The following is a 21,422-nucleotide window of genomic DNA, read 5'->3' as shown; positions in this document are numbered from 1 at the left end:
ACCATAGAAAGCATCCTATCTGGATGAATCATGGCTTGGTATGGCAACTGCTCTGCCTAAGACCACAAGAAGCTGCAGAGAGTTGTGGACACAGCCCAGCGCATCACGAACACCAGCCTCCCTCCTTGGACTCTGTCTTTACCTCTCGTTCTCTTGGTGTAGCAGCCAGCATAATCAACCCCACCCACCCGTGACATTCTCTCTTCTCTCCTCTTCCATCGGGTAGAAGATACAGGAGCCTGAGGGCACGTACCACCAGACTTAAGGACAGCTTCTACCCCACTGTGATAAGACTATTGAATGGTTCCCTTATACAATGAGATGGACTATGACCTCACGATCTACCTTGTTGTGACCTTGCACCTTATTGCACTGCGCTTTCTCTGTAGCTGTGACACTTTACTCTGTACTGTTATTGTTTTTACCTGTACTACATCAATGCTCTCTGTACTAACTCAATGTAACTGCACTGTGTAATGAATTGACCTGTACGATCAGTTTGTAAGACAAGCTTTTCACTGTACCTCGGTACAAGTGACAATAATAAACCAATACCAATAAACCAATACCAATACCAATACCAACTCAAAACTGGCCATACATGAAATGCTGTGGACAATCAACAGTTGCAAAAAATATACACCATCACCATCTGTAACCACACAGCACAGCATATTCTTCACTCTAACATTACTAAGAAGCCAGGACATCAGTGGGGAGTGCAGAAGGGCATGCCAGCAGCTGTGTTTGGCATACCTGAAAAATGAGAGGTCAACCTGGTTAAGCCACATGCTAAGCAAAAGACCAGTATGTAATAAACAAAACTAAGTGATTTCACAATTAATACATTAGAGTAAGCTCTGCAGTCTTACCAGACTTAATCATGAATAATGGTGACCACTAATCAACTATCCGAAGGAAGAGCCTCCAAGAATATTCCCACCCCCAACAATGATGGGGCCCAGCACGTGAATGCTAACAACAAGTATTCACTACCATGTTCAGCCAGAAGTGCCAAATGGATCTCATCTTCCTCCTGAGATCCAGATGTACCTCATTCGATTCACTCCATGTGATATCAAAAATGGCTAAGAAGACTGGATGTACCAAAGGTTATGGGACAGATAACATCCTGACTGTTAGATTGAAAACTTTGTCTCTGGACTAGCTGTGCCTCTAGCCAAGCTGTTCTAGTACAGTTACAACACTGTCCTGTCAGCAAACATTGGGACAAATCCAATCCAGCAAATTACTGTGTAATCAATCTGCTTTCACTCATCAGCAAAGTGATGGAGCATGTCTTTGGCAGTGCTGTCAAATGGCACTTGCCGTCAATAATCTGCCTACTTATGTCCACTTTTTTCTATGCCTGGACTACTGCTCCAAACCTCATCATAGACTTGGCCCAAACATGGACCAAAGGGCTAATTTCCAAAGGTGGAGTGAGAGTGATTAACATCAAGATAGTTTTGGAGTGTTGCAGTAAAGGCTCTGAGAAAACAAAGTAAGTAGACATTAAAGGGAAAACACTGGAGTTACACCTCACGCAAAGGAAGATGGTTGCAGTAGTTGGAGGTCAATCATCCAGTCCCAGGATATCAGTGTTTGAATTGCTCAGGGTACTGTCCTAGGCCCAACCACCTTTAGCTGCTTCATTAATGACCTTCCTTCTATCATAAGGTTAGAAGTGGGGATGTTTGTTAATGATTGTGAATTTGTCCAGTTCCATTCACAATTCCTCAGGAAATGAAGCAGTCCATGCCTATATGTGGGAAGACCGAGATGACATTCAGGCATGACCTGATAAGTGGCAAGTAATACTTGTGCCACAGAAGTGTCAGGCAATGCTCATTTTCAACCAAGATAATCTATCCATCTACTTTTGATATTCAATGGCATTGCCATCACTATGTGAGCTTCATGTAAGCAAGAAATTTCATTGCAACCCGGTGTATTTGGCAACAAACTAATCTGAATCTGAATGTCCCCCATCACCAGTGTATGGCAGATCACCATTAAACAGAACTCAACTGAACCAGCCATGTAAAACTGTAGCTACAAGAGCAAGATGAAAGCTGGATGTCCTGATGTGAGTTACATCCACCAAATATAAGGCAAGTCAGAAGTGTAATGGGACACTCTTCACTTGTCTGGATGAATGCAGCTCAAATAACATTCAAGGAGTTTAATATCATCCAGAACATAGCAGCATGCTTGAATGCAACTCATTTACCACTCTGAACATTCATTCCCTTCACCACCAGTGCACAATAACTGCAGACTGAATGACCTACAAAATGCATTGCAGTTACGAGCCTTGGCTATTCTGATAGCACCTCCCAAATCCTGACTACTACCAAGCAGATAATGGCTTTAGGATTTGGGAACACCATCACCTGGAATGATAACCCCCTAGCCACACTCCATCTTGATTTGGAAATATATAATTGTTGCTGGGTCCAAGTCCAGCACTATGGGAGTATCTTCACCAAAGGGGACTGCAGTGGTTCAAAAAGTTGGCTTCATAGCCACCTTCTCAAGGACAATTAATGCTGGCCTTGCTGGGCCAGGTCCAGAGAATGAATGCAATAGTTCTTCCTTGTCTTCTTGTGAGCAGATGTTCTTGATTAGTGCTGCCTGTAAAATGGACTGCACTAACTCACCTAGACTACTCCAATGCCATCTTTCAAAACTGCAATCCCTACTACCAAGAAAGAGAACGGTAGCAGGCACATATGAATACTATTCTTTTCAAGTTCCTCTCCAAGTGATCAACTTGACATGGATTTCAAGGCATACCTTTATCAGAAAAACTACAGAGGCTTCAGTTAGTGGCTCACCAACACCTTCTCAAGGTTAGTTAGGAATGGGCAATAAATTCTGACCTTTCCAACAGCACCCAGATCCCAAAAAATTAATAAAAAAGAACTTAAGAAGTTCAATGTCATCAGAACAAACCAGTTTGCTTGATTGGTGCATCATTTTTCTGTTGTGTAAACATTCACTCCTCACCTCTGGGATACAGCAATTTCAGTAATATAATCTGGCACCTTCAGGAAGTTGGTGGTGCCAGACCAACAGATTTCTGTTCTATTGGATATCACTCCTAAAATTCAATTTTATTTCATTTATTTAATATACTTTACACAATAGTAATAATAAATTTTACAGTGAACTTGATAAGGTTAAAGGGTGTGGGAAATGTGTAGCACTCCAGACACTGGCCCTACCCATATTCTAGACCCCAACTATAGTCACACACCTGGCCCACAATCCAGACCCCAGCCCAGGCTGCACTCCAGGCCCAGGCTGCACTCCAGACCCATGCCTCCAGCCATATTCCCTGCTTGCATTCCAGATACCAGACTATCTGGATTTCCGAACAATTAGGTGCCAGATATTGGAGTTTCAGTGTATATCATCAACAATGTTACATGCCTGGCCATCTTCAGCACTTCTCAAATCCATGATCTCAACCACCTGGAAGAATAAGGTTAGCAGGAAGTGTTAGCAGGCGCACCTGAAAGTTCCTCTCCAAGTCCACAACCATCCTACTTCTGCTTGGACAAAATTCGGGCAGTCTCTCCATAACAACATTCAGAGAGTACTTTACAATATGGACTGCGACAATTAAAGAGTGTAGCTCACTACCAAGGGAATTTAGACCTTGCCAGTGACTTCCTGAAGGGATAAAAAAATACTTGGGAACTCATTTGCAAATATTTCTGAGAGCATTTGGGATTTTCCAATGGTCGAGTTTGAAGAAAATAATTTGGCTACATTTGTTTGCTAGAAATGTTTATTATAATTGGTGATTAAGGATTCTCTCAGGGGTAATTCTATCAGGGCATAAGAGCTGACGGTGGTGACTGTGAGAATAACAGGGTAAGAATTAATATAGTCCACTTTGTTTATGGAAAGTTGTGGAAGATGGTAATTTTCAAACACAGCACTCTATTAGATGAGAAATCATGTCAAATTACATTAACCTAGCAACTCAACATCAATCAATGGTCATCTGATCCACAGAGTAAATACTCAAAACAGCCAAGCGACACGCCAGACGTGAACTAGATATATGTAAATTAAAAAAAACCGAGTTACAGGCCGAGCGGGGGAAGTCCGTGTACCTTCTATTCCCGGAAGGGCTGAGACCTCGCATATTCATCGACGCCGCCAATCTGAGGGTCGGAATTGGGAGTTTTTAAAAAAAAGTTAATCAAATTCGGACCACATTTTCATGTGAGATTCGATCATTATGGATTTCAGGTCGATATCATCGAGTGAATATATTTCCATTTTCACTTTAATCTTCGTCGCAACAGGTAGGTAAAGTGGTTTTGAATATAATCAATATATATTTGTTTACATGGACTCACACAGTATTAGATGGTAACTGTATACACTAACTGTACATTTAGGACTGTGCTGCTGTCTGTTTATTAAAAATGGACGTTACTCGTTTCCTGTCTCCTTCGCAGTCTTCAGTTTCGCAAAACGAAACAAAAGTTTCACCTTGATTTAAACTTCAACTGAAGAATGACGAGGAAGATAGAAATGAAAAATAGTCACCGAGCAAAATAGTTGCACAATTCAGAAATGGAATTTAAAGCAGTTCACATTTGGTGAAGTTATCACATTATTTTGCCCGTTACGTCGGAAGCATTGTTCAGCCCCTGGTGTCTGAACCTTGGTCACTGTCGCGCACCAGGCAGGGGGTAATGCTACTGAACGCGTGTTCGTCTTTGTGTAAAAATGTGGAACAGCCACCAAAATGCAAATGGCCGAGTCCCAATTCAGTAACATCGTTCTTCCTATATAACTGCATGACCAGTAACCACAATATGTGGCCTGATGCATGGTCTCCCCTGAAACGTTGACAGCTCCTTCACCACACCCCCCCCCCCCCTCCCCACAGATGCTGCCCGACCCGCGGAGTTGCTCCAGCAGATTGTGTGCTGCTCCAGATCCCAGCACCTGCAGTCTCTTGTGTCTCCATGTGTCCATTCCGCTCTGGCACGACAACGCTAAATCCCTCCCGGATTACCCTCCCGGAGTGCTCTAAGGGCGATGGGGTAGGTGAAAGAAACAAAACAAAAAGTGCAGATGCTGGAAATCTGAAAGAAAAGCAGTTCTGACTGAAGGTCTTCAACCAGAAATGTTAACTTTTCCTTCACAGATGCTTCCTGACCGACTGAGTGTTTCTAGCATTTTCTGTTTTTATTTCAGATGGAAGAGGCTGCAGGCAGCTTTGTCTTTTTTCCATTTGTTAACCGACCACACCTCCCAAAGGTACCACACTGATCAGGAAGAAGGACAAGGGCAGCTGGTGCATGGGGTCACCATCACCAGTACATTTCCCTCCTAGTTACACATCATTCTTACCCGGAAATATAGTGCCATTCCTTCATCATCACTGGGTGTAAATCCTGGAACTCCCTTCCCAACCTTCACCTGAAGGGCTTGCAGCAGTTCAAGAAAATGGCTCAGAGAAAATTGGGCATGGTCAGTACCTACCTGAAACATCACTGTCCTGATAAATGGAAAAAAGCAACTTCATTGCCCCATTATGTGCAAAATGAAGTACTCAGTGCTTCTGGCTGCGGCTCTCCAAAACTTCCATTGAAAAAGAAATAGACAGGGAATGGGATGCAGACAACCAACTGCACAGAATAGTACTCTGTTTTCTCCCCATGTCCCAGATGCCCTTTGTGTCTAGATGTCTATCTATCCTTTTTTAAACATATTCACTACCTTGGCTTCCATATTCCTGATATCTTCATCCCTGTATCCTGAATCTCCAACCCTTGGTTTTAGAGTCACCACCCAGGGGAAATCATACACCCTGTTTCAGCCTGTTAAGATATGTCATAATTTTGTACATTTCAATTAGATCACCTCTAATTCTTCTAATCTTTAATGAACGCAGATCTGTCGACTCAATCTCTTCTCATCTGAAAGTCCTGCAATATCAGGAATTAGTACCCTCTTAACCCAGGTTAATCCCCTCTTAATTCCCTTGTAAGAAAGAATATTCATTGTTAGGTGAGGAGAACAAAACTGCACTCAGCACTACACTGAACGTTTTCTATTTCCCTGTTTTTCTCTGGCAGCTAAAATGAATGCATTTGATATTTTGATCAAAACAAATCCCTCTGCCGTGGAATTTGGAGACTCTCTGGAGGTGACCTGCTTTACAACGTGTAAAAACCCAGAGATATATGTGGAATATAAACAAGGGATTAATCCCAACACAACTAAAGGTGATAACTGGGTCACAGACCAGTTCCCGAGTGTCCAGAAATGGGATTTCACAGTGCCCTGTGTGGTAAATGTCAATCTGCTAACAGGACGAACGACAAAAGGGCGGTGGTCACAGTGTACAGTAAGTGAAATCTCTTGTTCTGATAGCAGAGCAGAGGAGAGGCAGCAAATAAAATTAGTTATCATATGAAAATTTACATAGAAATATACTGTATCAGGTGAGGTAGTGAACTGCCGCTGGGAAACGGTTTACACTTTACACCTACACAGTGAGCTCACAGTCTGGGACAGGTTCAGGGAATGACACTGAACAGAGGCAATTCTACAGAAACAGAGAAAGTCGGAGTGTAGGCAAACTTGGTCTCAGGTGAAGAAGCATGTGCTGCCATTTCACAGTCCAAGGTTTTAGTACATAATACACTGAATCACAGGGTTAGTGTCAGGATCCAGTAGGTTAATGAATGTTTATAGCTGAGGCTCACAGTGACAGGTGAATGTTCTTTTAGTGCAGTTTGAAGAGATTCATCAAACTAGGAATGGAACAGGGTGGAAAGATCCACATTTGTGGTTGGGATACAGACTGTTCCAATGATTACTTTAAACCCTGATTCTATTTTAACAGATCGAGAGTTAAATGTGAGTCAGCCTCCTGAACTGCTGGAATTTAACAAATCATACCAGCTGGAGTGCACTGGTCCGAGGGTCTATCCAAAAAACAATCTCATACTCACATGGCTCAGAGGGAGTGAAGTTGTCCAAAATAATTCCACAGGAGAAGCAGGTTTCCCGGATGCAGATGATCGATTGAGGAATGTCCTTAATTTCATTGCAAACACATCGGATGATGGACAGATGTACACCTGCTCGGCAGAGGTGGACTTGGGCTCTAACAAAACAAAACTAATCACAAACTCCTCTGTGACTCTGAAAACTTACTGTGAGTTCCACTTTAACAATATATTTTCTCCTCCTGAGAATAGGTGAAACTTAAATAATTTGTTTAAAGTAAATACTGAGAAGGAATAATATGATCATTTTCTCGTTGCTCCTATTTAATCCATTTTGTAAAATCTGTTGGTTAAAAATCTTGGACACTAGCAAAAATATTAAATTCTCTAAAGTGTGACAATAAATAGCCTGCACATTTTTTAACAGCCAGAGAGTCTGCAAAAAACTATTTTGCCACAGTCTTGGCACCAGCTTAAAGTTTATAGTCTCTTGGATCCAAAATATCACCTCAGGTCCTGGTTGCTTCCTTCTGTCACTGCAGAGGGAAGAAGACTAAAGTAGAGCCTCATGGAGGGAAGACCAGCCAACATCATTACAGATATAAGAAAACATGACAAAATCAAATAGTTAATGGTGCTCAGCAGTGCTATCATCATCTTCAACCCTCTGTAGGAGAATCACAGCACCCTTCCATGATTACTACACAAGACTTGACCAAGCTCCTGTAGGCTGAGCAGCTGTCTGAGACTTTGCTTTACCTTGTTAGTGTATCATAACTTTGGAGAAGTTACTACCCTCTTTGCTATGGGTAGTTTATCAGTTAACCAATGGGCATTGACTTCAGCCACTGAACTTGAGGCATTGTCACTACCACCATATATCTCAGTCAGTGCAGCATCTGAGCATTCGACGCAGACTAGGCTTGTTCTCTTAGGGATCTCACTATTGGTAAAGGTGGCTGAAATTTTATGGGATGAAAAGAGATCTGCCCATAGAGTGCAAAAAAGGTGAGCTTTAGAAAAGATATGTTTTAGCCAGATTGGCTACATTCCCGATAGGGGAAACATGGGAGAACCAAAGACATGGTTCCCCAGATGACAAAAGCGACAATGAATATGATGAAACCAAACAGATACGTGCTTCACTTATTATATAATTCAGGCTACATAGAGTGAGCTGGAGATGAAAAGTAAAATAAGAAGGGAAAAGGGTAACTTTGAGGGTAGAACAGCCATTCACAAAAAAGGAATGGAAAAATCTACAGGTGTGAAAATATTAGGTCAAGGATGGCTGGAACCACTTCGGAACCATGAAGGTGTCTGTGCTAGAGGCAGAGGGCATGGAATACATAATGACCACTTTGACCAGTCTTCACTGAGGAAAAGTATGATGCCAAAATCTCAGTGAAAGGAGTGACAGTGTTAAAATTGAATAGGTTAAAATTAATGAGGAGAAGGTAATAAATAAGTTGGCTGTGCTTGAAATAAGTGAATTGCTTGGTTCAGATAAGATGCATCCTGAGCTGCTGAAGGATGGAGATTGCAGAAGGGCTTGACACAATTTCCCAATCATCCCTAGATACAGGGGAGGTGCCAGAGGTCTGGAAAATGGCAAATGTAACACCTTTGTTCAAAAAGAGTTGTGAGAACTTTCCCAGTGACTGTTGGCCAGAGTATCTAACTGCAGTGATGGGGAAGATTTTCGGGATTGGTGGTGGAATGTTGATATTCATGGCCCCCAGAATTGTATGTATTGCAAAGCCTTGCCTGACAAATGTTCTCAGTCTGGAAGTACAGTATCACAAATGATCTTTTGTTTCTTAAGAGGCACATGAAGAAATTGTTAATAAAGGAACCAGCAAGATTTTTGGATGAAGTAGTATTTTATGATGAGAAAACGGAGGAGGTTGATGAAGAAAATGTCTCATGTATGCATTTTGAGACTGTGCTTCATAATGACTCATATAACAGTCTGGTTGGTAAAATTGAGATGCAAGGAAAATAAAGCCTAATTGTAGGATGGATAAGAAGTTGGCTTAAGGATAGAAAACAGAAAGTTTAGAAAATATCTTTTTTTAAACTGAGAAAGGTAGACAGCTGATCTTCTCAGGGTTCTGTGTTGGGATAGTATATTTTTTTGCTAAACTTTAATCTCTTTAACTTGGGGGTGTGGGATAAAATTTCACAATGTGTAGATGACACAAAACTTGGAGATGAGATAAAAATTAAAGAAGGATTGTAAGTGGCTGAAAGATGGAGTGGAAGGAGTCATAAATAGACCAGCAGAATGGAAGAGAAGTGGCAGATGAAATTTAATACAAGGATGTGAGAAGTGATACATGTTGGCAGACAGGATGAAGAGAGACAATGTAGATTAAATAGATTGAATATTCCTCCCTGGATTTCTCTTTCTCCATCTCAGTGGATAGGTTGGCCCACAGGACATCATTCTCTGCAACTTCTGCCATCTCCAACAGGTTCCCACCACAAGGCACATCTTCCCTCTCCTCCCCTCTCTACAACGATTGCTCTCTCCGTGATTCCCTTGTCCACTTGTCCCTCCCAACTGATCCCCTCCAGGCACTTATCCCTCCAACTGCACTAAGTATTACACCTGCCCCTACATCTCCTCCCTCACCACCATCCAGGGCCCCTAAATAGTCCTTCCAGGTGAGGCAGTTCTTCACATGTGAATCCATCGGTGTCATTTATTGCAGCCGGTGCTCCTGGTGCGGTCTCCTCTACATCAGTGAGACCTGGCTCAGAATGGGCGAAATCACTTCATTGAGCACCTTCACTCCGTCTGCCGTACCAGCTGGGATCTCCCAGTGGCCAGCCATTTAAATTCCACTGCTCATTCCCATAGCGAAATGTCTGTCCATGGCCTCCTGTACTGCCAAGTTGATGCTAGACACAGATTAGAGGAACAGCACCTCATATTCCACCTTGGTATTCTCCAGCCTGATGGCATGAACATTGATTTCTCTAACTTCTACTAACCACTCCTCTCTACCCCTTTGTCTCTTATCCCCCAGCCTACATCACCCCTTCTCTTTCCCCTCCCCCCGCCCTCTCAATCTGTCCATCACCCACACATTCCTCCCACCGATTCCCCTCCTCACCTCCTTCCCTTTATTCCATGGTCCACTGTCCTCTCCTATTAGATTTCATCTTCTTCAGCCCTTTGTCACTTTCACCTATCACCTCCTAGCTTCTTGCATCATTCCCATTCTACCTTTCCCCCACCTGCCCATCACCCCCTCACCTGGATTCACCTATCACCTGCCAGCTCTCACTCCACCCCTTCCCCCACCTTTTATACTGGCTATCTGCCCTCTTTTTTTTCCAGTCCTGATGAGGGGTCGTGACCCGAAAGATTGACTGTCCATTTCCCTCCACAGATGCTGCCTGGCCCCCTGAGTTCCCCAGCTTTTTGTATGTTGCTATCAATTATAAGCCCCCAGATTCCTAGAGCTGTCTTGACTATACTTCTTCCTACCCTGCCTCCAGTTAGGACTCCATTCCGTTCTCCTCAGTTCCCCTGTCTTCATTAAATTTGCTCCAATAGTGAGACACTTTCAAAAGGTCCATTGTAATGTCCTTCTTCTTCCCCAGCTGTGGCTTGACTACATCTTATCTACTTCCCACACATCTGCTCTCCTCCCTTCTCCCCTGATCCTCACCTTCCACCCCACCAGCTTCTGTATAACAGATCATCCATCACAATTTTTGACAGCATTAACAAGCTTCTACCACAAGTAGCTCCCCTCCCCTTTGAGCATTTCCAAGAGATTGCTCCTTTCATAACTCCCTGGTTCACTCTTTCCATCTGCACCGACCACTCCTCGTCTTATGGCACTTTCCCATGCGACCATAGGGATGTATCTCCTGCCCTTTTACCTCTTCTTTTCTACATCCAGGGACCCAGGCAGTCTTGCCAGGTGAAACCGCAATTCACTCACAATTTGTCCAGTCAAGTGTACTGTATTCAGTGTTCACAGTGTGGTCTCCCCTGCAGTAGAGAATCAAACACAGATTGAGTCGATTGCTTTGCAAAACACCTGCATTCAGTCCGCAGGACTGACATTGAGCTTCCTCTGCTTACCATTAATTCCCCATCCCATTTCCACTCTGACCAATCAATCTGTGGCTTCCTGCACTGTTACATCAAGGCCTGATGCAAGCTTGAAGAACACCACCTCATTTTCCGTCTGGGCACATTGCAGCCTTCCAGACTCAATATCAATTCGGCTAACTTTAGGTATCTCACTCGTTCATTCTATTTGTATTAGAAATGGCCGTATCTGCCTGTTATCATTTTGGCTCAGTTTTTCTCTTAGTATAATCTAGCTTGTTAGGCAAGTCCCACAATCTTGCTGTTGCCAACAAACTACACTGACGGAGAAGCATCTGATTCTAAATGATACAATTACTGATTTGTTCTCACCCTTCCAGATTTATTTCCTTCATTCTACCTATCCCTTCTCCACCTTCTCTGTCAGCCTTAACTCTTTCTCTTTCCACAGATGCTCCTTTCCAGAATCTGCATGTTTTTCTAAATTTAATGGATTAAATGGCATAGTTTTGAATGGTTTGTAGGATTAGAAAGACCTGGGTGTCAATGTATATAAATCTTTTCATGTGGCAGTATGTGTTGTGAGAGAGTTTTATTGAACAAATGGGATCCTGGGCTTTAACGTAAAAAATATAGAGTATAAAATGTTACGTTAAACAGTGGTTAGGCCACAACGGCTGTATTGTGTCTAATTTGGGCTACTACTTTTTAGAAATGATCTGAAGGTCCAAACAAAACTGCAGAAAGATTTTCTAACATAGTTTTAGGAATTAGAGATTTCAGCTACGAGGTTAAACCAAGGAGCTGTGTTCTGCTTAGAACAAAGATGACTGATGGGTGATTTGATTGAAGTGTAGAAGATCATAACGGGTCAAGATGGTGCAAGTAGAAAGAGTCCTTCGCATTTGGAAATGGTTCAAAGGATACACAATATTAAAAGGAGAATGTACGGAGACTTTTTTTTGCAGCATGTGGTCATGCTCTTGAACCTTTAAGGGTGACAAAAACAATCATTCAAAGGTAATTAGATGTGCATTTGACAGAAGATAATTGCAGGCTATGGGTAAAGAACAGAGGGTCTGAGTGACTGGATTCTTCTGTAGAGGGCCCTCCTGTCTTTGATAACTTTTTCATTCTTCTCAAGGATACTTTCTAGAACAAATAGTTTTTAGCATAACAATTGAGATAAGGATGAACAGGAACTTGTTCAAACTTGCAATTTGGAAACAAATGGAAGTCACCCTGCTAACTATTTTTTTGCCATCAAGAAATTGTCCCACTCTTTGTGCATAGGAATATATTGTACCAGAATGCCCACAATACATTTCACCTGACCCTTTCCATTACAAAATGTTGCTAAACAAATCATTTTCCAGGACTGCATCACTTTTGTGAATGGAGAAATGACTATAACAAGCATTGCTGTTACTAGAAGACATTAATGATTTATTACTCAGATCAGGCAAAGACAGGGCAATGTGAGACACGATGAGATTTATGGGAAGAATATCTTTTCCCCATCCTGAATGCTCAAATCAAACAAATATGTTTGTGCAACGTTAGCTTTTATTCATAAATGGCCATATGGTTGGTTTGCTTTTCACTATTCTTCTGCTTTGGATGGATGCTTCACAGCAGTGAAGGGGTATCTGATGGAAGCACATCTGGCTGCAGCTGTACACCTTGACAGTTAATTGACACCTTGACAAGTGGTGGTCAAGGAGTAGATCCTGATACGGGGGGTAACAAAATAACTTGATACACTTGCACCCTTCACCCTTAGCCACAAAAGGGATGTTAAAGCCAGATGCAAGTTAAGATTATCCTGAAGTTAATTAACGAGTGCACCAGGCTGGAGCAGAAGGCAGAACTTGAAACTGAAAATTAGGGAAAAAATAATTTCAAGAATGAAGTATGTGACCTTCTAGTGATGGCTTAGATATAATGGGCTTCCAAGATGTGTATCCTGGCTAGTTTCCAGCTCCATCCATCAGTATCTGAAACACACCACAGCAAACTGATGTGCACTGAATTCCTTGTGTGTCTTGCAGCTTTTCCAGAGCCTCCCAGGATCCTCAGCAGAGACCCCGTAGAAGTGAATCAGGAGGTCACGTTGACGTGTGAGGTTCCAAATGTCTATCCTGCTGAGAAGATGAGAGTAAGATGGCTTCAGAATGGTGAAGAACTGAAGTCAGTTACAAACACACCAGATCCCACCACTGTCCAGGCAACGACTGCATGGACACCACGAGAGACCGGTTGGACTGAACTCATCTGCACGGCAGAATTTGAGGATTATCCATCAGTTCCATCAAAGAACAACAGCATTTTCATTGAGGTGTACGGTAAATATTCTGGATGTTGGAATTATTATCGGTCCTGATAGTTAATGTCTGCCACTTTTCTTTAGGTAGTGGGTTTGCTTCATACATTTGTGGCACAGTTGACCAAAATGACGAAGCAGCCAATGAGTATAATTGAGACTGAAATTAATCAATGAATGGAAACAAATGAACAGACTTGGGAATGAGGTATCTATGTTGAAATGATGTAAACATGACGTGGAATACATGTCCAAGTCCGGCTCCTATTGCTTGTTTTTCTTTGTGGATCATGTCCCTGAAAGAATTTTGCAGAAAACCAGTTATCAGTAACAAAATTAAGCAGAACAAGTTTTGAATGAGAAAAAAACTGAATGTAGAATCAAAATCCAGAAACAAGCATAACATTACACATAGAAAATAATTTGCAGCAATGTCATTCTAAAGCAGAAAAGTTCAGATGCTGGAAATCTCAAATAAAAACAAAAATGAAAATCCTGGAAATGTGCAGAAAATCCAGCAGCATTTACGGAGAGAGAAACTGGGCTTGTATTTTAGGTTGATGACATTTTATAATTGAAAATTAAAATTGAATTCAACTATTTCAGTAACCAGCCTTTCTCATTTGTATCAAAACTGATAGTTCTGTCAAAAGGTCATCAACCTGAAGCATTAATTCTGCTTTTCTCTCTTCACAGATGCTGAGTATTTCCAGAATTCTCTATATTTCAGATTTCCAGCACCTGCGTGCTTTGTTTCTCCAGTGTTTCGTAACTCATTGTCCCAGCACATTTTCTTTTTCTTTCCCTCTTTCTCAGCTTCCATTCCTCTTTGTCTACTTATATCTAACCCAATTAACCATAATTAACAAGCCTTCACCACCCTCTTTTAATAGGCACAACCACTGCCTTTGTTGTCTCCAATCTCCCACCATCCCACCTCCAACCTTCTCTGCAATTTAAACATATTTGGATCTTTACTTCTGTTAATTCTGTAGGAAGGTCATTGAGCTGAAATGTTAATTTATGAGAAATAGAAGTAGCAATGGACCGGCAAGACTACCCCAGCACTGAATGACATTCTGGCTGATCTTCCACCTCAGAGACACTATACTAACACAGATCCCTTAATTTCCATACAGGATTAAGGTAAGTAGCCAGGGAAAAAGTAGGTCATTAGAGACAACAGGGGTAATCTTGTGTGGAGCCAGAAGGTAGAGGTGAGATCTTAAATAAATACTTTTCATCAGTTATTCACAAAGTAAACAGACTTATGGTTGGAGATTTGCCTCAAATCTCCGACACTCCAGGGAAATCGGCCCCAGCCTATCTACTCTCTCCTTATAACTCAAGCTGTCCAGTCCTGGCAACATCTTTGTAAATCTTTTCTGCACGTTTTTCAGCTTAATGAAATCCAACCCATAGCTAGGCGATCAGAACTGCACACTATCTCCAAAACGTTCCCCTACTGACACTCCCTCCACTTGACTGGCTACATTCCCTAAGATAAAGTCCAGTAACGCTCCTTTCACTCATTGTTCTATCTGCTTACTGGGTCAAAAAGCTCTTCTGGACACACCTCAATCTTCGACTAACAGTGCAATCTCTCCCCCAACCCCGTCTCACCTGAAAACTCTATACCCTGGGATAGTGAGTTGCCAATCCTGCTATCCTTCACTGTAGACCCCTATGTTAATTAAAGCTTTGAGTTCATCTACTTTACTAGTTATACTCCTTGCATTAAAATAACTGCTATTTAGCTTTGAATTTTCTTGATGTTTCACTAATTGCTTGCTTTGTCTTTGAACTTACTAACTTTCTCCTCTAGGTGCTTGTACCTTTCCATCTGAAAAACTATTCTGAGCGCGCTCTCCCCTGCCAACTCATTTTAAACCTTCCACAAGAGCACGAGCAAGCCTCCCAGCAAGCATGTTGATCCCACTCTGGTTAACTTGCAATTCATCTTGCTTGTGGAGATCTCAGCTTCCCCAGAAACAGTCCCAATGATCAGGAAGCTAAAGCCCATCCTCCAGCACCATCCCTTCATTCACACATTCATCTCACCTATTCTTCTATTCCAATATTCACAAGCTCGTGACACCGGAAGCAATCAGGAAGTTACAACCTTTGAGGTTCTGCTCTTTAAATGGCCACATAACTCTCTAAACTCATGCTGCAGGACCTCATTCCTCCTCCAACCTATGTCATTGTATTTACATGTACCACGACCTCTGGCTGTTTACGCAACCCTTTCAGAATGCCCTGTAGACACTCTGAGATATCCTTGATCCTAGCACCAGGGAGGAAACATACCAACCTGGGCCAAACATGGGCAGATGAGACCAGCTTGCTGGGCTACAGTCAGCATGGATGAAGGGCCTGTTTCCATGCTGTACGACTCTATGACTCTATAAATGTCTATCTGACCCCCTTATGATAGAATCCCCTACCACTACTGCTCTCCCAGTCTTGTTCACTCACCCCCTTCCTCTGTACGGTTGTGCCCACCATCATGCCACAGTGCGCTGTCCCTGCTGTTCTCCCCTGAGAGGCTATGCCCCTCAACAGTATCTAACACAGTATACTAGTCAGTGAGGGGAATGACCACAGGGGAGTCCTGCATACCTGCCTACCCTGACTGCCCTTCCTGGTGTTCACCCATCTCCTCTCTTTCTGTATCTGTGGAGTGACCTGCTCACTAAATACACTGCCTACTACATTCTCCACATCCCAGACTCTCCATAGCGAGTCCATCCATAGACCCAACTGCTATTGACGATCCACCAGGAGCTGCAGCTGGACAAACATTGTTCAGGTGTAGATGTGGGAGAAATGTCTCCGATCTCCCACACCCCACAGGAGCAACATACCACTGCTCTAGCATCCACAACCTTTATGACTACTCCCTTCGTCTAAGATAGTGAGATGCAGACAAAAAAAATTTACAATGTCACTACTCACTGAAGCCTGAAGTTCACAAAGCCCACACTTTGATCTCACAGTCCCTCTCAAAATGGCTGATCCAAAATGGCCACTCCTGCTAGAGCTTGCCTCCCTTTTATATGCTGCCAGTGGGGAAAAACAAACTCTATCTTGGTCCCTGACTTTTTAAATCATCGCAGCTGCTACTGTTCCTCCTCCTTTGCTGTGTGGCCTGCTGGTAAGGCAAACTCTGACAATGTTTTTTCTGTTGTTGCAGTTTTACCTGAGCCTAAGATCCTAATACCGAACAGCTATACGGGAATTCGCGTGAATATTACCTGCAGTGTGTTTAATGTCTCAGGGGAACTTCAACTGAGACTGAAGAAGGGAAGTGAGATATTAGTGAACAGATTGGCCAGTACTGGGCTGACTATCTTCCACACTGTGAATCCACAAGCAGAGCTGAATGGACAGCAGTACACCTGTGAGACTGAGCTGACACTTCAACAGCACTTCAAGCACATTGTTAAACGACAGAATGCCACTCTCAATGTTCAGGGTAAGTACATGTTGGTATCAAAGGAAGATGAGATCTTGAGTGTTTTTTTAATCAGCTTACTTCAGAGAAGTATCTTTGTCTCTGAAGTTAGCATACAGCACCATTAGAGATCCACTGGGTGGTGATGTAATTATCAGTATTGAAAAGCCTCTCACTGTAAGCAGAAAAGAAATGTTTTCATGTCTATTAACCTTTGTATGCCTAACCTGTATGCTAGAGCTTTCAATATTTAGCTTATTTGGAAAAAACTGCATCAGGTTTACTTAAATAATTCAATACTCTTGTTGAAATAACATGGAATTGTTGTGTACTATGCATCAGTGGATAAATTGCTAATATTGCTTTCGAAGATTTCAACAGGTTCAACAGATCAAAGTGACACAACAGTTAGAAATATGTATTGAAAGATTCAGAAAGGGACCCTAACATCATGGACCACCTCCTTACACCATTCCATACACAGAAACCTGTTAGTAAATAAGAAATCAAATAGATTTCTCCAAAACAGCTCTCAGAACATTGTTGTTTTTCCTTGTAAACTGCAGGGTGATTTCCCCAGTTAACTATGCTGTATTTGACCTTGCTGTGCATGGTGGTGACACTGGGGATTAAAACGGAAGCCTCTTTTGTTCTGAGCACTTTCACAAGGACAGTACCAACAATCAGGGAGAACACCAGGAAGAGATATTTGTAGAATGATTGAATTATGTGTTTTTCAATTTTAGATTAAAATCTTCAATTCTAGTTAACTTTACGCGGTCTCCAAAGGAAGCATGCATCTCTCAAAAACCAACTGAAATTCAAAAGAACTGCAGATGCTGTTGTTACGAACCAGCAACAAATGAAACACACTGAGTCATGATTCAGTGTTAAAAACTATTTTATTAATCACTACTTATGATAATACGAAAAATAAAAGTAAAAATGTTAGTATGTTAGAGTTTTAAAAAAATGTTAAACCTTGAACATTAACCCCAAAACTAAACTCTTCGTGTGTGTGTGTGGCAAAGTCCCAAACTCCAAGTCCAACAATGGTTCTTAAAGTTCAGTTCCGCAAGCCATAAGGTGAAACATGAGCAAAGGCTTCTTCAACAACCACCGTTGTCTGAAGATAAGACGTAGACGTAGAGAAACATAGAGAGAGTAATTACGAAGTCCAAATGTTCCACGATGGAACCCAAACAACACCTCAGTGTTGACTCAGTAGTGACTTCGTCACCCCGAAAAGCATCTAAATCGTGGTCGTCCACACACAAATACCTATTTCCTTCTACAGGTCAGCAACAAAGTGAACTCCACCGGATTACTTCCAATTTCCATACATGGATTTCAGTGGCAGACACAGTTATTGTTTCTCATCCATCGATAGAGAAAACTAGCAGGCTGGTTCTCTCTCTCTCTCTCTATCCACCTTCTGACCTCTTCAACAACGTCATTACGTCCTTTATCTTCTGTTGATGTAAGCACCACACACACACACACACACACACACACACACACACACACACACACACACACACACAATCTTAAAGGGACTTTCACCGAGTCCGTAACACTGTAAATTTGAGAAATGCTGAAAACAAGATCAGGCAGAATCTGTGGAGAAAGAAACAGAGTTAATGTTTCAGGTTGGAGAATCATCATTATAGAGAAAAACAAGCTGTTTTTAAGTTGCAGGGAAGGTGGTAGGACAAGTGGATAGGACAAAGGGTGAGGCCAAGTCAAGTGAGTTACTGGGGCAGTAAGAGGATGATTATGCTTCTTTATCTGTGTAATATGTTGCTAATAGCAGGGCAGTAGGACATGTCCAACAAGTCAGGCTGCACTAATGAGAGAGAAAAATAGCCAATATCACAGATGGATGACAGAAAAGGCAAGAAATGATACAGGCTGAAAAAGTGAGTTACTGAAGTTTGAGAGTTTGATAATGGCTTTGAAAAGCTGCACTGTGCCCAGGTTGAAGTTGAGGTGTTGATCTTCAAGTGCAAGTGAATTCATTTGCATTTCATCCAATCTAGTGAACTGCCTTTGGTGTTCACAATCTGGTCTCCCCTACATTGGGGAAACCAGATTAGGCAATTGCTTTGTGGAGCACCTGAGTTCCGTCTAGCAGGAATGACCCTGTGCTTCCTGTTTTCTGGCACTTTAATTCTCTGTCCCACTCCCATTTTGACTGTCTATTGCCTCATACACTGATACAATAGGGTCCAATACAAGCTTGAGAAACAACATTTCATCTTCTGCCTGGGCATACTACAGTCTTCTGGACTCAATATGGAATTCTTCAACTTTAGGTAACTCACTTTCTCTTTATTGGAACTGGCAATTTCTGCTGTGAGTCATCCATCTTGTGATATTGGCTCAGTTTTTCTCTCTCCATCCCTGCAGCCAGACTTGCTTAGACATGTCCCCACAGCCCTGTTATTAGCAATACAGAACAAAGACAAAGAAGCATAATCATCCTCTAGCTGCTCCATTAACTCATTTGACCAGATCTTATCCAATCTCAAATATTCCCTTTGTCCCTATCTATCCATCATCTACCTTCTCTACAATTTAAAATTATCTTTTTTTACCTCTCTCAGTTCTAACAAAGGACATAAACTTTCACAGAATTAGAGACCAAAATAGGCATAAACTGACAGAGAGTAAGTATCAATGATAGATTGCATTTGCTTAAGGTAAAAGGGAGGAAACAATTGTTTGATCTCCTTTATATCAGACTGCATGGGAGGCTCAATGGATAGCCCTACACCCCAAGAAGTTTGTGGGTTCAAATCCCACTCTAGCAGTGTTCATAAAAATCCAAACTGATGCTACAGTGACGTACTGAGAGAGAAGTCTCACAGATACTCATTTTGGATGAGGAATTAAACTGCCTGCCTTCTCAGGTTGACATAAAACAATGATATTACTTCAAAGAAGAGAAGAGAATTTCTCCACAAGAGTCCTGGCTAATATTTATCCCTCAATTAACATTACTAAAACAGATTGTGTCATTATCACATCATAGTTTCTGGATCTTCGCTGGGTGCAAATTGGCTTTTGTATTTCACACAGTAGACATTACTCTTCAAAAGGTACTTCATTGGCTGTAAAGCACCCTATAAGTGTGTTAAGTAAATTATGGTATGTGGAATGTGTTCGTAAGTAAAGTGAGAAAACATGGGAGATTAAAAGTAAGCTGTATCTGCACATGAGGTCTGAGAATGACATTACGAAGTCTGGCAAAATTCATGGAATTTAGAAAGGATCAGTGGTTTTACAACAGATATATTTACCTGGAACTGTCGATAATTGTGTAATGGCTTTTTTGCAGGTTCCACAGATGAAAAATGGATATATGGGTTCATCATAGCCATTCTGGCAATATTGGCAATAGTGGTAATCATTTACATAAAGCACAGAGTTCATAAAATAGGACAATATAAGGTACTGAATGCAAGAGCCAACAAAAATCAAGAAATCCCTTGTGGGAAAGAACATCAGAACAATATTCCTCTGGAGACTGTGAAGCTAGAATATAGCAATTTACAAACAGGTTCAACCAATTCAAATGGAATTAAAAACTGCTGATTCTGTAAGATATCACGATGATCCTATTAGCTTTGTTATTGAGGATATTGGTCCCAATCCTCAACCTTATACTTTTGGCATTTCTTTGTATTTGATAATGTTTTTGCCAAGGACCTAATGAAAATATTTTTTATAATTAAGTTACTTATATTACAATTTGTTTATGTTATGATATCGCTTGTGTCTTTTGCAGTTACACCTTATAAGTTTTCATTACTATAGTTTCTGAGTAGATGCTGTATATTTTACTAAAATGATATTCATAATTTTTTCAATAAAGGCATATTGTTTTATTTGATGTTTGTATAGCTAAACAAGTATTCTGTAATGATATAACAAAAATTATTTTGTAATCATTTGTGCAGGTGAAATATTTGAAGAAAAATATTGCAACTTAATAGTGAAGTAAGATTAAATACAAATATTGGTGGAAAATCTCTCTCCTTCACCCTTCAATGTAGTTGTCCTTACAGCATTAGCTCCTGTCTCCCACTCCTGCTGTCAACTGATAAATTTCCTTTAAGTGCAAGGGACTGCACACTGGACACTGTACAAAAGGCCCAGTCACTTATTGTTAGATCAGCTCAACCACATTATGTTCATCACTGAGTCATTCTTCAGCTAAGTCTTATTGCTCCTGAAAGGCGAGGATCACCGAGTTGGGGCGTCATGTTCCAGCCGTACAAGACGTTGGTAAGGCCACATTTGGAGTGCTGCATATAGTTCTGGTTGTACTGCCACAGGAAGGCTGTTGTTACACTGGAGAGGGTGCAAAAAAGATATACCAGGACTGGAGAGTTTGAGTTATAAGGATAGGCTGGGACATTTTCCCCTAGGGTGTAGAAGGCTGAGGGGTCACCAGATAGAGGTGTATAAGATCATGAGGGGCATACATAAGGTGAATAGTCACAGTCTTTTCCCCACGGTAGAAGAGTCCAAAGCTAGAGGGCATGGAAAAGATTTAAAAGGGACCTGAGA

General features: G+C 41.6%; 1 protein-coding gene across 3 annotated transcripts; it reads left to right on the top strand.

The window, feature by feature from the left end:
- Positions 1-4,094: 4,094 nt before the first annotated feature.
- Positions 4,095-21,094, top strand: LOC127584910 (intercellular adhesion molecule 5-like). Of its 3 annotated transcripts, XM_052041913.1 has the most exons (7): positions 4,095-4,325; positions 5,230-5,292; positions 6,114-6,385; positions 6,887-7,201; positions 13,119-13,412; positions 16,587-16,868; positions 20,188-21,094. In XM_052041913.1, the coding sequence occupies exons 3-7, from the start codon at positions 6,304-6,306 to the stop codon at positions 20,442-20,444; spliced, it is 1,230 nt and encodes a 409-aa protein (XP_051897873.1). In that variant the 5' UTR covers positions 4,095-4,325; positions 5,230-5,292; positions 6,114-6,303; the 3' UTR covers positions 20,445-21,094. The 3 variants fall into 3 exon arrangements, with proteins under 3 accessions (XP_051897873.1, XP_051897872.1, XP_051897874.1); XM_052041912.1 differs by lacking the exon at positions 5,230-5,292; XM_052041914.1 differs by lacking the exons at positions 4,095-4,325; positions 5,230-5,292 and adding an exon at positions 5,332-5,505.
- The last annotated feature ends 328 nt before the right edge of the window (positions 21,095-21,422 follow it).

This window comes from Pristis pectinata, chromosome 31, assembly GCF_009764475.1.
Source record: "Pristis pectinata isolate sPriPec2 chromosome 31, sPriPec2.1.pri, whole genome shotgun sequence".
NCBI classification, from domain to species: Eukaryota; Metazoa; Chordata; class Chondrichthyes; order Rhinopristiformes; family Pristidae; genus Pristis; species Pristis pectinata.
The sequence above is the reverse complement of the archived record's forward strand: the minus strand, read 5'-3'. Positions and strand labels throughout refer to the sequence as shown.

Bases quoted from the DNA above. Each gene is read 5' to 3' on its own strand.
- LOC127584910 (XM_052041912.1), top strand. From the start codon at position 6,304: ATGGGATTTCACAGTGCCCTGTGTGGTAAATGTCAATCTGCTAACAGG. The intron at 7,202-13,118 runs GTGAGTTCCACT...TGTGTCTTGCAG, and splicing joins TGTGACTCTGAAAACTTACT to CTTTTCCAGAGCCTCCCAGG. The intron at 16,869-20,187 runs GTAAGTACATGT...GCTTTTTTGCAG, and splicing joins TGCCACTCTCAATGTTCAGG to GTTCCACAGATGAAAAATGG.